Raw genomic sequence first — 17,739 nt, 5'->3', positions numbered from 1 at the left:
TTCATCTCGGGATGTGTGCTAAAGCCAAATTGTTGTGTTTACTCAAGCTTGTCATGCCTTCCTGCTTTTCAGTATTAGGGCAGGGGAAACTTCCCAGCTGACAAGAGGGTCCTTCTGTCACCTCCAGCGTAAGATCAGAACAGACATGCTTTACTACAGCTTTGAGGACTTTCTTTTCAATATGGAGTGTGAGAACACCTCGGGTATTCTGGGACCTCTATGCAAGTGTGGAGTGGAGACACCTCTACTTTGATCACAGTTAGTATTGTGGGGAAGGAAATAAAGTACTCTCCAGGGTATCAGTCAGTTGGGTTAACTGAAGTAAAGCCATGCGCTGTGTAGTGAAGAACACAGAAAGCCTATGACTGTAACTTAGTTCAAAGTCATGTACAGTCTGTACCTACTCTTCCCACATGCTTTTTTGGTTGGTGAGGAACTTTTTCTTTGCACTTAACATGCTTTAGCCCAGTTGAGCAAATGCTCAAGTAAATTTTACTGTTGTAAAATATTGTAGAAGTATCAGAAATGTTTTATGTAGAAGGACTTTTGTAAAGTCTTAAAAATCTGAAATATCTGAAAGCTCTTACTGCCAGACACAAAGATTATGAATTCTCACCATTTGTTATGTCTTTGTATAGTCCAGAAATTGCATTTATATTCTTAGCAGTTTCAACACTGAAGGTTTCGGTACATCAGGGTTTTCAGTGCCAAGCTTCTGCATTGAATCTGTTCCACTGAATTTGTCTTTCAACCTTGAAAATCTTTAGGTTGCTTTTAAGTCATGTTTAAGTTTGCTGAAATACTACAGGCAGAGGAATGTGTCTTCAGTTTTAAGAGTTGGTTGGTTAGTTGGTGTTCATGGACAAGAAAGTGTGATACAGGATGTACTGCTGATAATTCTTCTCACACATGGCTGCATTAAATTTTGAAGCTCTATTCTCTGACAGCAGAAAAGCTACTGCAAACTTTCCCTGTTTGTATTTTGGGAGAGCCAGAAGTATTACCAAATCTGGTTTCAACATGACTGCACTACCTTGCAGCAAGGGTTTGAACTCTGCCCAGAGGTGCCAGTTAATGCATAAATGATCTGTTGTGCAACACAAAACACATCACCGTGATTTCCTCAAAGTGTGTTTGCATGTTGAGCCCATGATGGCTCGGTGGCGCTCTAGGGTGCAAAAACTTCCTAAACTGCAAATTGAGACATTCACATTCTCCTGCTGCCAAGATCCTGCTTTTCAATATAGATGCAGTGTTTTCAATATCTCCTGGAGGGCAAGGAGGTGGCTTGCAATCTCAGAGCATCTACGTGTTCCCTCTTGGGTGAAAAATGTGTTTTGCACAGCTCTTACTGGGGAGTTCTTGGAAAGTTAAGAAAAACAGTTGCATGTAGCAGGCTTCTATGTGGCTTCCACTGGAATGTGGAAGGGAGAGCTGGTACCTTCTATGTTAAAAACTGAGTTTCTAACACCATACAACAGAGTGTACCTGGTAAGATGGTGCTTCTCAGCTGTTTTGAATAGAGGGCCACTCAGCCACTTGCATTGTTTGACGTTTTCAAATATTGGTGGGAAAATGAGAGTTTCTTATATTTAAAATCTTCTGTCATGGAAGAAGCATTGTTTTGGAGGTTACAAGGAGAAGTACTGATATCATCAAAGCAGTGAAGATGAGCTGCAGATATGCTAGCCCAAATGACTTTTCTCTGTGTACAGACAGTATGGAGGAGGTCCCTGGCTAGGTGATTGGGTCTTGACTTACTTTGTATAGTTGGTACGAAATGTCTTCAGGCTTCAGCTTGGAAAACTGGTACAGGGAGAAATTTCCCTGTCAACCATTCTGCTCCCCTTCTTCTGTGCTTTATATCCTATAGACAGAAAGGAGCTGTCTTCTAACAACTAAGCTGAGCCTTCCAACTCCTAGAAAGTGAAGCAAGTGTCATAGAAATGGTAACTTTTTGCTCCTTTCCCTTTTTGTGCTGTTACTGCCAGGATTTGTTTCCCCTCATGAGCGAGTGGTGCTGGGAAGAGGGAGAGGGGGAGGAGTTCAGACTCGCTGTGCAAACAACGTGCAGACCTACTAACTTAAATTGATGCCTCGTAGAAAAAAAATCACAGATGAAGCAAGCAGCTGACAATGGCTCACTCAAAGGCTCTCTTAGTGCTGGAAAACTTTATAGGTGGCAAATTTGTTCCTTGTTCCTCCTACATAGACTCCTATAATCCATCTACCGGAGATGTTTATTGCAGGGTGCCAGACAGTGGCAAAGAAGAGGTGAGTACTATCCAAATGTTCAAAGAAGTGAAAACATTAAATACACATGACATTGATACTTTGAGCAGGGGAGGCTGAATATCAGAGAACAGACAAGTGCTGAAGGCTTTAATGCTTAAATGAGTGAGTTCTTGATCGTATTGTAGCACTGTGTAATCTGTTATTGCAGCAGTCAATACTGTTGGTGGGTTTTTGGTTGGTTTTGGTGTTTTGTTTGTTTCACATTTTGCTGTTAGAAAGTTACAGGCTGGATCCTGTTTGGCTTAAGGCTGACACTCAGGCTTGCTGTAAGGATAAACAATCTGACAGAAAAGGGTTTACTGGTCTCTTCTGTAAATAAACTTAGAGGCACCCTCTACAACTGTTCACCTGAAGTGTCTTGATGATTTGAAGTTGTCCTTCAGAAGGATTTTTTTAGCTTACTGACTCTTAGCTGAAGATTGTTGAAAAAAAACCTGAACAACTAGTTTTCAAACCTCTGGTTTTGGTATTAGCAGTTGGATATTAAGTGGAGGTGCTGAAGTGGCTGTAAGGAGTGTACCTGTCCTTATAATGCAGCATGTCCTTGTGTGGTCTGGTGGGATAGTGTTTCCTGCTGCCTTACACATATTTAGGTGTGGATGGCTGATGTGACATCTGTGCTACTTCATAAGGGGCCTAGAAGCCCCTTATGCCCACAGCATTTCAGATTTGCTGAAGAGAGAAACAACATGGAAAGCTTGGATAATGCAAAAGGCCTGGAATATACTGATAAGTAGTGTAGAGTATTTTTGAAACACTTCTTAAAGCACTTTGTTACTGTGTGTAGTTGTTTCCTTCACTTGCCTTTCAGTCCTGTTGACATCTTTTTACTTTGCTTCTCTCAGCAGAAACCTTTGCACTGTAATTTCAAGTGGGTAAATATTTGCTAGGTGCTGATGACCGAGGGTTAAAGAGCAATAGATTGAGTTTGCTAGAAAAACTCTATGTAAGTTCCTTCCAACTCTTAATTATGCCTGAAAAGGCTTCTCTTTGATGTGCAGGTGCAGATCTTCCTGTTCATTCATTTGCAAAATCATCAAAAGGAGAGAGATGTGAGAACACCTGAACAATCTAACAAAAGTAGGCTGCTGGCCATTCTGGAGATACAGTTCAAATATACTAAAAGGCAATGGCTTTTCGGCTTTCTGGGTTATGGTTGCGTGTATCAGCAGGAACCCAGTTGAAACACCTGTGAAACTGACTGAGTGTTTGGCTCCTGCCTTCAGACAGCTATACAAGATTGTCAGGCTCTGCAGAGCTGGCATCCACTGGTGACTGATGGAACATGCTGCAGGAGAAAATACCATCACATGCTGCTTAGAGGATAGCTAGAGATACCAAAATAACCATCTAGACCTGAGTTCAAGAGAAAACTTGGAATGCTAATTCCAGCAAGGCTGTATGTCCAGCTGGATTTTTTTCATGGTTAGCTTTGGTGAAAGTAGAATGGAGTGACAGCAAATCTGTTGCTGACCCTGGAATTTAATAGCAGGTCAGCTGTAGTGGCCATTCCAGCCAGTTTGTCAAAACCACACTACGTCTCTTTTTCCAGATTTAGTTTGTTTTGCATCTGGATGTTCTGAATTCCAAATAGCAGCGACAAAACATCACTGAAGCAAGCTGAGCAGGTCCCCTGCCTCTCCAAAAGACAGGCTGGTGAGGGTTAGTTGTTCCTGGAAACAGGAACCTCTTTAAAGAACCTAGCTCCTGTGTTTCATACCCTGGGAAAGCAAACATCATGTCCTCAAGGCAGTTTTAAATACTTTAGTATCAGACTTTCATGACCGATCTAGATTGTGTGTCTGCCTTGTGCAGAAGAGGAAAGCAGAAGGAAGTGTTTCAGACACCCGAGTTCATAGTTGAATTCTTACACGTTTTCTTTGTGGCTTGCCTTTCTTTGCTGCTTTTTGCTAGTCAAACTAAGTAGCTGTTTAACTTTTGTATGCTCTCTTTCTGCTTCATTACAAATCTTTCACCTCTCTTCTTTTTTGAAAGATCAGTCTGCTGCCACTTCATTCCTCTCTTTGCTTATTTTCTCTTTTTGCTGTTTGTGAAAGTGAGACACCTTCTAAGCTGATGGAGGGTGCAAAAAATGAGGTAGCCTTCACCTCACCTCTCTCCTGGAGCATGAAGCACCTTGTGGATTAGACCTCAGAGGAGAGGATAGGTGAGAAGTAGCACCACAATGGCACCTAATGACAGGAGAGTAGAAGAACAAGTTAATGAGTAGGGGTGGTATGGTTTCACAGAAGGTGAACCTCTTCAGGGTGGTGTGTCATCCACACCTGACTTGCTCAAGAAGCTGCAGTTCCCCTTTCCCAGTGCTGCTTTGGTCCTGTTCCAGCTGTTGGGTGGCTGACAGCCTGCTGCTTTCAGCACCTGAGCTGTAGGTTGTTGAAAGAGTAGTCTAGGTTTCTGAGCTTGGCCAGTGATCCGCGTGGTCTTGTGAGAGTTTATTTCTCAACCTGGCCTCTGTACCGGTACCATTCTAGTCCTCAAACTCTGATCCTTAATTTTAGGGAGACAGTACAGTCTGATGTTCATGGGGGTAAAGAGTTTCCTCCAGCTGCAACTTTTGTGCCCATTTTAGTAAAACATTATTATAATGTCCTCAAGGAAGAAATTTGGAGCTCAGTTTTATGGATTTGATGGAAATAAGTCATCAGTGACTTCATAGGAACCAGCAATGTGATGACATTAAGACAGATCAGAATTATCTGATTATCATATCAGCATCCTCCTGGTTGCTGACTTGGGCTGATTTCCAGAAGCTGAAGAAATTTATGAGCAGAAATGATGGGAGACCAAAGCAGCTTTGACTAAAAGCCTACCTTGATGCATATGTTAGTCACTGGAAGCAATGAAGTGATTTATAGGAAGCAAAAATGGGAAATAAGACAGTAAATATTGAAGGATGTTGGTAACCATCTTTTAGACTGGTAGGCAACATCAAGAAAGAGTTGCTTATAAATCAGTAGGTGCAGGTAACTTTCATTTAAGATCCCAGAGGAAATGACTGATGGAAGAGAGTGCTTTTTGGTGAATTTGAATCCTTTGAATCATAGAATCAGTCAGGGTTGGAAGGGACCACAAGGATCATCTAGTGCCAACCCCCCTGCCATGGGCAGGGACACCTCACACTAGATTAGGCTGGCCAGAGCCTCATCCAGCCTGGTCTTAAATGCCTCCCTGGACAACCCATTCTAGGGCTTCACCACTCTCATGGTGAAGAACTTCCTCCTCACGTCCAGCCTGAATCTCCCCACCTACAGCTTCATTCCATTCCCCCTAGTCCTATCACTACCTGACATCCTGAGAAGTCCCTCCCCAGCCTTCTTGGAGGCCCCCTTCAGATAATGGAAGGCCACAATTAGGTCACCTTGGAGCCTTCTCCTCTCCAGACTGAACAGCCCCAACTCCCTCAGTCTGTCCTCACAGCCCTCTGTTCTCCAGCCCTCTGATCATCCTCGTGGCCCTGAAGCCTCATCTGCTTCAGAAAAGGGCCGGTATTCTGTCACTATGTAGAAATGTCAGCCTAAAGAGCCATGCAGTAGTTGTGTACCTCTCAAGCAAAGCACTGGCAAGACTGGTATGCACCTGTGTCTGTACACTCTAAGTCAGATTAGACCCCAAGAGTTTTAAAAATGAGTTAATGGTTTATTTTTAATGTGAGGGTGTTAATAAGTTTCCAGCTGTGATCAGGTAAAATTAATTTTTTTCTCTTGGGTGTCTATTCTGTAAATATATTCTTAATCTTTGCTTGAACCAACTGGGGGAAAGGGAAGAAGAACTCAAAGGTCAGCAAAGGCATACATTATATTCCTTCCTCAACCCTTTTCTTCCATCATTGCATAGTGTAGCTGAAGGCCTGCATTGCAAGAAGGGCTGTGAATGTTTAGACTGAGGCTATATTTCTTCTGGGAAATGTTTGCCCTTTACTCCATGAGAAACAAGATTCTTCATGGGTTTGGCCACTGGCACTTGCTGGTGCAGTTGACTGGTCTGTCATTTCCCCCAGGCCTGGAGGATTGCTCACAAGTTGCTGGAATGTAGAGAAAACTAAGAGTTACAGTGAAGCAGAGGATCAAGAAAAGAAACTCCTGAGTTATGAGGCAGTGAGAAGATGAAAATAGAGAAGCTATCAATAGTCACAACTGAAGAGATGCAGTGCTCCTAACAATGTGATCTGGATTATTAGCCTCGCAAATAGGATTTCATCTGCTGATTGTCTCATAATCTAAGGCATTCAATTAATACTCACCATCCCTATCTCACTTCTTTAGGTGGAACTTGCTGTCAAAGCTGCCAAAGCTGCTTTCCCAGTTTGGTCCTCAAAAAGTCCATTGGAAAGATCTCAGATCCTGAACAAACTGGCAGACCTTATTGAACATGACCTGGAAGAATTTGCACAAGCAGAGTCAAAGGATCAGGGTAAAAATTGTAACGGTCAATCTGCAATGCAGAATGTCTTGCTGAATACTGAAATGAGGGATATGGTCCAAATGTTTAGTATGGTATGAGCTCTTGGTGCAAACTGGAGCTGATATCCAGGAAACCCTGCAGAAGCTGCTGATCTCGCATTCCTGGGGCATTTTTGCTTTTTGAAAGTGCCAACTTTGACTTCAGTGGGTAGGTTTGACTTCAGTGTGATGCAGTGCTCCAGGGGTGCTGTTGTTACTGACTATGATTGCACTGTGCTGGGCAATATTTGGACACAGGACACAAGGTATTTCCCCAGAAGCATGCAGACCACAGTGTTCAGAGCAGAGCTTGAAGTGCTGTCACAGTGGTGTTTAGGTGAGCTATTTTCTGCCCACGAGACCCCAGCAGTGCACTTGTGTGGGTTTTTTTTCAGGGAAAACGATTACATTTGCTAGAACCATCGACATCCCTCGGGCCGTGTACAACTTCCGCTTCTTTGCCTCGTCTGTCCTTCATCACACGACAGAGTGCTCCGAGATGACAACTGTGGGCTGTCTGCATTACACCCTGAGGACACCTGTGGGAGTTGGTATGGTGCTCATGAGAAGCTGAAAACCTTGGCTAGGTGTCTGCCTCAGCAGTGGCTCAGCAAAGAAAGAGGATGTTTCAAAAGCATTTCTTGTCTCTGGATCATGTGCTAAACACAACCATTCTGCTAAAGCATGAGCAGCTTGATGCAAAATCAGTTGTGCTGCTTCATGGTGAAATGAATGCTTATATGCCTTAAAAAGCTCCTGGGTTACCTTAGAATCATAGAATCATTCAGGTTGGAAAAGATAGCTGGGATCAGCAAGTCCAGCTATTGATGCTATTCTACAAAGTCTACCCCTAAACCATATCCCCAAGCACCACAACCTTTAAACACATCCAGGGTTGGTGACTCAGCCACCTACCTCCCTGGGCAGCCTATTCCAATGTCCAGTCTAAACCACTTGCAGCTTGAGGCCATTCCCTCATGTTCTATCACTAATTCCCTGTGAGAAGAGACGAGCACCAGCCTTTCCACATGTCCTTTCAGGTAGCTGTAGAGAGCAATGAAGTGTTCCCTCAAGCCTCCTCTTTTTCAAGCTAAACAGCCCCAGCTCCTACAGTCACTCTTCATAAGATTTATTCTCCAGACCCTTCACCAGTTTCATTGCCCTTCTCTGCACTGCCTCCAGCACCTCCATCTCTCTTGTACTGAGGTGCCCAAAACTGGACACAATACTCAAGGTGTGGCCTCACCAGAGCTGAGTACCTGGGGACAATGACCTCCCTACTCCTGCTGGACACTATTTCTAATACAAGCCTTGGTAGCTCCCACTGTCAAAACCTCCCTTGTGTTTTGTATGTGTGTGTCTGTGTGGCTAAGTGTGTGGCACTGCTGTGGGTCAGTGAGCCCTCCAGATGCACTGATCTCCTGCTCCAGCTGGGAGAGCTGTGTTCTCCTTTGGGGAGCAGCAGCAGCTTGCAGCCTGATATTTCACCTGGAGTATGGCATCCAGGTCTGGATCCCTCAATACAGGAAGGACAGGGACCTCATGGAGAGGGTCCAGAGGAGGGCCATGGAAATTATTATGGGGTTGGAGCACCACTGCTACGAGGACAGGCTGAGGGAGCTGGGGTTCTTCAGCCTGAAGAAGAGAAGGCTCTGGGGAGACCTAATAATGAGTTTCCAGTACCAGAAGGTGGCCTAAAAGAAGAATGGAGAGAAACTGTTTACAAAGGCATCCAGTGATGAGGGACAATGGCTTCAAACTAGATAAGAGCCAATTTAGGTTGGATGTTAGGAGAAAGTTCTTTGGCATGAGAATAGCAGAACACTGGAATAGGTTGCCTGGGAAAGTGGTTGAGGCAGCATCCTTGGAGATATTCAAAGTGAGGCTCGACAGGGCTCTAGGCAACCTGATGTAGTTGAGGATGCTCCTGCTTACTGCAGAGAGGGTTAGAGTAGATGACCTTTAGGGGTCCCTTCCAGCCCAGACCATGATTCTATGATTTCAGCATGTGACTGGAGCGCACAGGAGAGGCTAAAATGCTTTTAACCGGGGAGTTGCCGAACTCGGCCGCTAGATGCTGCTAATGCTTCAGAAATGAGACGCTTGAGCTGGCAGCTAATGGGGCGGTGATGATTCCTTTATTAGGTGTTGTCGATAAATATACATGAGCGTTCCACATTCAGACCTCAACTGTTTTATTTATTGAGATATTATTAGAGGACCTATTTAAAAGTTTTTGAGAGCAGTGGAGAACAGGAGTGCTTTGGGTAATAGGACTCTGATAAGGAAAAGCCATTCACTGCCTCTGCTCCATCGAACAGTGAGAAATCCTGTGGCTTTTGGGAGCCTAACAATTGCAGATTTTATTTTATTTTTCTTTAGTTCATGTAAATATGTAAGGTGATAGTGTTCCCAAAGGCAGTTACTGAAAAAAAATCAGTCATTCAGCAATTGAGTCCTGTGTCCAGTTCTGGGCCCCTCTCTTTAGGAAAGATGTTGATTTTACTGGAACGAGTCCAGAGAAGGGCAACAAAGTTGGTGAGGGGTTTGGAACACAAGCCCTATGAGGAGAGGCTGAGGGAGCTGGGGTTGCTTAGCCTGGAGAAGAGGAGACTCAGGGGAGACCTTATGGCTCTCTACAACTACCTGAAGGGAGGTTGTAGACAGACGGATGTTGGTCTCTTCTCCCAGGCAACCAGCACCAGAACAAGAGGACACAGTCTCAGGCTACACCAGGGGAGTTTAGGCTGGATGTTAGGAAGAAATTCTTCATAGAAGGAGTGATTGGAATGGGCTGCCCAGGGAGGTGGTGGAGTTGCCATCTTTGGAGGTGTTTAGGAGGAGACTTGATGGGGTGCTTGGTTGCTTGGTTTAGTTGATTAGATGGTGTTGGTTGATGGGTTGGACGTAATGATCTTGAAGGTCTCTTCCAACCTGGTCTGGTCTGGTCCTATTCTACTCTACTCTACTCTACTCTACTCTACTCTACTCTACGCTAATTGTGAAAATAAGAGTTTGTACACTGATAAATTTTGGCATTCATAATTTAGGGTAAGATTAAGCAAGAGAATATGCACTGTATGTTATGTATGGTCTTTTTTGCTTTTGTATTTAATCAAAAATGGGGAAATAAAAAGCAAGAGTGATCTGAACTAACATTAGCTTAAGTTGCTGTTGGCTAGCACAGAATGCTACCACAGATGAGCTGATGTGCCTAGTATTTATGGCTAACCTTGCATTAATGTTGCTAGAAAACACTGAAAAGCTGCTCTGAACATAAGATTCTACCCTGAAGAAGCAGCAAAACTTAATCAGAGAGTTTGACTGATCACCTTAAGGATCATTTAACATAGGTCTTTCAAAATTATCTGCCTCTGATAAATGTTTCTAAATATTTTTATTGTCTGGATATAAAAGCCACAGCCAAATTTTCTTCATAAATCTAAATTGTTGTGTAACTTTTTGAGGTTAGAGAACTAACTTTTGTCTCCCAGCAGACTGAACTCCTGTCTTTTGTGGTTTTGCTTTGTAGCTGGTTTAATCAGTCCCTGGAATTTGCCACTGTATTTGTTGACCTGGAAAATAGCTCCTGCCATTGCATGTGGAAATACTGTGGTTGCCAAGCCAAGTGAGATGACATCTGTCACTGCTTGGATGATGTGCAAACTCTTGGAGAAAGCAGGTGAGTCCAATGGCATGCTAGCTGGGAGGAATGGGTGGGCATGCTTGTCTGGGCACTGTTTTTGTTGCAGAAACCAGGAAGTGCTCAAAGACTCTGAGAAAATCTTTTTTGCTGTGCTCTAGGTGAATGCTGCACTGAAGGACCAAAAGCTCTCTCTGTCCTTGTACTATCCCATCTCCCCACCAGTTTTTTTTCCCTTTCTCTTTTCATGAAAAGGCTTTTTGTGTGTCCTTTCCTCCTTCTGCATTCCACTTAAGGCTCTCCTAAGCCTGGTGGTGTCAGGAGAGAACCCACGAGAGCTTAAGAAGCTGAGAATCACCTCTCAGTGATTGTCATGAAGGTGTTTGGTACACAGTTAGGAAAAACTAAGGAACAACTGCTTCTGCCCTCAGTGACTCAAAACTGTTTCTCAGATGATGAATTTCAGGCAAGTTTGACCAGTCACCGGAATTTGTTTTAATCATTTCACCCGTGCCCTCCAGAACTATTAACATCGTGAATTTCAGCTACTACGCAAGTTAAGGGTCAGTCTTTGCCACCCCAGAGCTACCAGTAATTTTCTAACTCCAGGGACAAAACACAGTGAAGCAAAACCTGCTGAGCAAGTGAAAGGGTGTAATGACTCTGTGCCTTTCTTCCCATCAGGGGTGCCCCCTGGGGTGGTGAACGTGGTGTTTGGAAGGGGCAGCAAGGCAGGAGAAGCCCTCGTCTGCCACCCTGATGTGCCTCTGATCTCTTTCACGGGAAGCACGCTGACAGCCCAGCGGATCACAGAGAAAAGTGCTCCGCACTGCAAACGGCTTTCGCTGGAACTGGGAGGGAAAAACCCAGCCATCATCTTCGATGATGCTGACCTGACACAGTGCATCCCCACGACTGTGAGGTCCAGCTTTGCCAACCAGGTGCCTCTCACCCCTGAACCATATGAACCCTGTTTGCAGCAGCAGGTGTGCATGTGTCTGAGAGCACACGTGTGTGTACACATGCATGTACCTTTGGATCCAAGTCTGAGACTGTTGTGGTGGGTTGAATTCCCCCCCCCCCGCCCCCAACATTAACTTTGCAGACCAGCCCACTTGGAAGCAAATGGAAGCTGTATTTACAGGCAAAACTATAATCTACAGTGGAATGCAATGAATATGTACAAAATATACAGTATTTACAATATTAACAGACATTTACAATTAACAAGCAGCAGAAGAACCCCCCTAGTCAAGGACTAGGGGAAAATACTAGCTTCTCCTTTTTCTGACTACCCCTCCTACCCCTCCCCAGTACAAAAGGGAGAAGAGAAAGGAGCAGTGAAAGTTGCTGTTAGACTTAACCAAAACAATGCAGGCAAGGTCAAGCAGAAGCAAGTTAGCACCTCTCCAGAGTGAAGAAATGAGAAGAGAAGAAAATTGTTTTGGTACAATCAGTTTAAGTTCCTTATCTCTCCAGTGGAACTCTTTAGAATTATCTGTTTTCCTTTATACACCCCAGAGGGATTTATTTACATTTTTACTACTTTTCTCCTCAAGACCTGGGAAAAGTTTTAAAGGCATAGCCTAAAACTACCACAACTGTCAAGATCTGTTTCAAGGTTTTATGTTGTAGGCAAGCTGTAAATGGAAAAAAATATGCAAGAGATTAATTATTTTACAAGCAGGGAAAGAAAATAATAAAGAATTTCCCCCGGTACTCTCCATCAGAAGAAAAGCCAAGGTGTCATTTTCCCTCCCAAAATAGACATACTGCTTATTCTTCCAGAAAGCAGCTATTTAAAATCCCACCCTACAAGGAAGTGGGAAGCTTGCTCATTTAGAATAGAATAGAATAGAATAGAATAGAATAGAATAGAATAGAATAAACCGGGTTGGAAGAGACCTTCAAGATCATCGCATCCAACCCATCAACCAATCCAACCCACCTAAACAACTAACCCACGACACCAAGCACCCGATCAAGTCTCCTCCTGAAAACCTCCAATGATGGCGACTCCACCACCTCCCCGGGCAGCCCATTCCAATGGGCAATCACTCTCTCTGTGTAGAACTTCTTCCTAGCATCCAACCTAAACCTCCCCTGGTGCAGCCTGAGACTGTCCTCTTGTTCTGGTACTTCAATTAGGAGACTCCTTCCAAAATTTTATCAGTGTTCCTCTTCCTTCATCACCACCCTCAGGAAATATCACCAAAGCCAAGGAACTGTATCAGGGCAAATGTTTAGAAAAATAGCTTGGTATCAAGCAAGGCGTTATCAGGAAATAGAGTCAGAGGTTGTTTAAAGTTGGAAATCACCTTTCCTATGAAAAATGTTGGTGAAGACAATATGTGATCAATGAAAAACCTAATTGCTTTAGTAAGTCACTATATAGTCCTCTTGTTGCTGTTTTGGGTTTCTCCTCTCTTTTCCTTTTGAATCTGGGAAAAATCCTCCTTTGCAGTGCTGGTGAATGTAGTTTGCACTCCTGACGATACAGGGCACAAAGTCTCATTCTGAGATGTGCCTCTTAACACTTTCCAGTAGTGCAGTGTATTATGGACTAATATCATTGTTTTTCTGGTTTGTTTATTTTTGGTAGGGTGAGATCTGTCTCTGCACCTCCAGGATCTTTGTTCAGAGGGGCATATACAGTGAGTTTGTGAAGAGGTTTGTGGCAGAGGCTAAGAAGTGGAAGGTTGGGAATCCCTCAGATCCTACAGTCAACGTGGGAGCACTAATAAGTAAAGAGCATCTAGAAAAGGTGATACATGGCATTTACAAGATCTCATCTCATCTTTTAGAGGACTATGAAATAATCTATAGAAAAGACCATGTCCTCTTCAAGATCAGCTCCGAGGGATAGTGATTCAAAGCCATTATACTGTATCTCCATGATCTCAAAGGTCTCTTCCAACCTGGTCTGGTCTGGTCTATTCTACTCTATTCTATTCTACTCTATTCTATTCTATTCTATTCTATTCTATTCTATTCTATTCTATTCTATTCTATTCTACTCTACTCTATTCTATTCTATTCTATTCTATTCTATTCTATTCTATTCTATTCTATTCTACCCTATCCCCTACCCTATCCCCTACCCTATCCCCTACCCTATCCCCTACCCTATCCCCTACCCTATCCCTATCCTATCCCTATCCTATCCCTATCCTATCCCTATCCTATCCCTATCCTATCCTTTTTGATAAGGTTTCTGTTGCCTGTGGCCTGACATCGTGTGATTACTTCCATGCTGAAAATAATGTAGGATGACAAACAATATTCTGTTTTCCCATTCAAGATGAAGTAAGTCAAAATATGTAAATCTAAATACTGCATAGAGTTCAGCAGCTTTTTCTCGGATTTTAGTATTGCATTTGCTGAGATAACTTCTTTGTGGATTTCTATCACTGGCAAATTCCAGGGAGTAGAAGACACAGTTCCTAGGACTGCTTGGAATTATGTATGTGTAGAGGGAAGCTGAGATGGTGCACAGTTAAACATAGTCTGCTCTAGTGGCTTATGTGCAATTAATTTTTATGGTGTCAGAGTTCAGGAGAGGAGGTGCTCACACACCAACACTTTCTGACACAATCAGCATAATCTAGAAGAACACAAAATCTACAGAGCAAGAGAGAAATCTAGGCCTTTGGCATGCTTCCTCATGCCTCAGCAGGTTCTCTAAGTCTGTTCAGAAGTTGAGGGCAGAAAAAACCTACTGCCCAAGGTCTGTGACATTACAGAATACTTCAGAGTCTAAACTACTGAGGTGGTTAGAAGAAGAAAAAGAGAATCCTGGTGGTATCTCTGTGGTATTTCTATAGGTGGAGAAACAAAGCAATGATTTCAGAGCTGAACTGGATCAATGGCATGTCCTGTGTGTTCAAGGTAGCACATGATAGCAGCAGCCATGGAAGCAGCTTTAATTAATTATTGATGAGATTTTTCTGCAGGGCTCATGGCATCATCATCCTAGTGGCATGTAAACATTTAACAAGCCTGCCTGTGAGTTAGGAAAATATTACCAATCACTTTATGTAAATTAGTGAACTGTGGCATGGAACACATGGCAAACAGCAAATGTGTGGCAAACTCCTGGAAGAAGGGAAGGGGGCTCTGGGATGACTTTTGTTTTCACCAGGGCCATGACCTGTCGTGAATATTTGTCGTAGAAGAACCAGTGGTGTTGCCTGCTACAGTAGCAGAGAGAGAAAAATTGTTTTACAGCAGGAAATACTCAGCCCTACTTTTGCAACATCATAAAAGCAAAAGCTAGGGAATGACCTTTGTTAGGAGGGAAGTAAAAGGCAGCATGATCCAGTTGGAGATATTTAGAGGCTTCTGTTGATGTGATCAGACTGGAGAAGTGTACCCTCAGGATTTGGTGCTCTTTAGCAGTGATGTTTTCCTGCTGCTTCCCCAGGTAAAGAACTATGTGAAGAAAGCCCAAGCTGAAGGAGCCAGAGTCCTGTGTGGAGAGGGTGTGGATTCCTTGGTTCTTCCAGCTGACAACCAGAAAGGCTATTTCATGTTGCCCACAGTTATTGCTGAAGTCAAGGATGAATCTAAGTGCATGCAAGAAGAGATATTTGGTCCTGTGACATGTGTGGTAGCATTTGACACAGAAGAAGAAGTGATTGAAAGAGCCAACTGTGTGAAATATGGCTTGGCAGCCACTGTGTGGTCCAGCAATGTGGGACGTGTTCATCGCGTGGCACGAAGGCTACAGTCTGGATTGGTGTGGACTAACTGCTGGCTTGTTAGAGATCTGAACTTGCCATTTGGTGGGATGAAAGCCTCAGGCATAGGAAGGGAGGGAGCAAAGGATTCCTATGAATTCTTCACTGAGGTCAAAACCATCACAATAAAGCACTGACACGTCAACAAGAGGATTTTAGGGTAAATTAAGTGACAGTAATTTGCATTACTGTAAAAGGCTTTCTGGAAAACAGGCTGCTATTTTGGCCATCTTCTTCTTGAACTTTGGCCAAGTATTATCAGTGACAGCTGAAAACAGTCATGCCAAATGCTAATGTTGAATTCTGCCTTTCAAGTTAAATGAGATCAGTGTTGACTCCATGACCAACCCAGACCAAGCTAGATGAACTTCTTACCGTATGGATCCTAAAGCTCTGTATTCCTGTCTCAAGAATCTCTCCCTCTAAGGCAGACTGGAGAAAGGATGATATGACTACACCTGTGGTTGGTGAATTACCTTGAGAGACCAAAAAAAGCACATTGAGGCTGATACTGTATAGGGAATCAACCTGTTTACACTATGTTCCATGTACCAACCTGTATTGCACTTCACTGATACAAGAGAAGGACAAGTGCTGCAATGTGCTAAAAGTCTGAGTCCATACCTTGAATCTGTTAAGTTGTATTAAACCATGGGGTCATGAAATTTTTGTGATACATAAACATTTTAATTATAACCTGGTTTATGTTATGCAGCTGTTCTTTAACTGTTTTGAAATTACAGCCTTTTGTAATGCTTTTCACACCCCTGCACAAAGATTTGGTTACATCACAGGCAGGGTAATTCTTCATTAATAAAGACTGGAAGTGACTTTTAAGAGTTGGACATGTTTGTCACCAAAATGTAAAGCTGATGGCAGTTTTCCCTCTCTCCTTTACAGAGCTTGGTTTTTCTAATCTGGTATCTCACAAACTTGTTCACATGCCACAAAAAGAAATTAAAATGAGATGAAGATTTTCCCCTCCTCCTGCTGGCTACAGAACCACAGAATGACAGGGCTTGGAAGGGACCTCTGGAGATCATCCAGTCCAACTCCCCTGCCAGACAACAGTCACCTAGAGCAGGTTGCACAGGCTTGTGTTTGGGCAGGCTTTGAATGACTCCAGAGATGGAGATTCCAGCAGCAATGGGCAGCCTGTTCCAGTGCTCCACCACCCTCAGAGTTGCATTTTTGGATGGAGCTTCCTATGTTCCAGAGTCATTTGCCATTGGAATGGGCTGCCCAGGGAGGTGGTGGAGTCACCATCCCTGGAGGTGTTCAAGAGGGGATTGGACATGGCACTTGGTGCCATGGTCTAGTCATGATGTCTGTGGTGACAGGTTGGACTTGATGATCCTCGAGGTCTAGAGCTAGCAACTCTTGTGCTATCATTGGACCTTACTGAGCAGAGCCTGGCTCCATCCTCCCAGCACTCACCCTTCACATATTTATAAGCATTAATGAGGTCACCTCTCAGTCTCCTCTTCTCCAAGTTAAAAAATAGAATAGAATAGAATAGAATAGAATAGAATAGAATAGAATAGAATAGAATAGAATAGAATTAACCAGGTTGGAAAAGACCTTCAAGATCATCAAGTCCAACATCACCAAACACCATCTAATCAAATAAACCATGGCACAGAGTGCCTCCCTGACCCTTTCCTCATAATGGAGATGTTCCACTCCCTGAATCATCTTTTCTTTATGGAAGAGGTTGTTAAATGGCTGAAAGGCCTGACTGTGGTATGGCCTCTGGTATAGGTGTCCTGTCATCTTGTGTAAGTCCTGCCAGGAGCTGCTCTAAAGGTCTAGAGTGGGTGATGGACCCCACCTCCCCCTTCCAGATGTCACTCCAAGGTGAGTTGGTTCATCAGGAGCATTTGATCATTGTGTCCTGAGTTGACTGAGAGACTGAGTTTCTCCTTTGGAAGACTTTTTGAAAATAACTTGTATCCAAGAGCTGGGGCCTGAGTGTGTGACAAGCTGAAGTCTTTCAGTCCAGCCTTGCTGTAGAGCAGACCTACCAGGCAGGCTGGGAACCTGGTCATCTGATGGATTTGGAACAAGCACCCACAACTGGATGATGAATTCATGAAATACAAGAAAAAAATGATAGTGAATTCTGAGGAAGTATAGACATTTTATTGTAAAACTCTGCCTAGGTCCGTTCATGGCCATGTGGTGGCAGCAGAACACCTCCAAGTTTTTTTGCAGTCCCCCAGTCGCTCGTTTTGCTGGCAGGAAAATCAACAGCTATAGCAGTGTGTGCTCCATTCTGCCAAGGTTTTTGTTGTTGTGTTTGGTGGGGTATTTTTGTTTGGTTTTCTCCTCCACAGCAGCAGGTAGAACATTACACAATTAGGAGATTTTTTTTTACCCCACTTGGATCTGGTCTAGGCTCAGTTTTAACACGATGAATTTTCTTTCAGGTGGTGTTGTTTCTGGCTTGGTGTTAGATGTGATGGGAGAATTCTGTATATATTTCATATACAGGAGATAAAGGCCTGTGTGTCATCTATGTGTTTCTGGTCCAGACTATCTGAGATATTTTATAGACAGGTAGAGTACTGGGTGAGAAGGAGACAGAGCTCTGCAGGATGAG

General features: G+C 43.5%; 1 protein-coding gene across 1 annotated transcript; it reads left to right on the top strand.

The window, feature by feature from the left end:
• Nucleotides 1-2,070: 2,070 nt before the first annotated feature.
• On the top strand, nt 2,071-15,292 carry ALDH8A1 (aldehyde dehydrogenase 8 family member A1). Its single transcript, XM_009911392.2, has 7 exons — nt 2,071-2,274; nt 6,579-6,726; nt 7,151-7,306; nt 10,288-10,437; nt 11,083-11,339; nt 13,001-13,162; nt 14,822-15,292. The coding sequence occupies exons 1-7, from the start codon at nt 2,137-2,139 to the stop codon at nt 15,272-15,274; spliced, it is 1,464 nt and encodes a 487-aa protein (XP_009909694.1). The 5' UTR covers nt 2,071-2,136; the 3' UTR covers nt 15,275-15,292.
• Nucleotides 15,293-17,739: the final 2,447 nt, after the last annotated feature.

This window comes from Dryobates pubescens, chromosome 6 (assembly GCF_014839835.1).
Source record: "Dryobates pubescens isolate bDryPub1 chromosome 6, bDryPub1.pri, whole genome shotgun sequence".
NCBI lineage: Eukaryota > Metazoa > Chordata > Aves > Piciformes > Picidae > Dryobates > Dryobates pubescens.
Note: the sequence above shows the minus strand (reverse complement) of the source record. Positions and strands in the feature narration are given on the sequence as shown.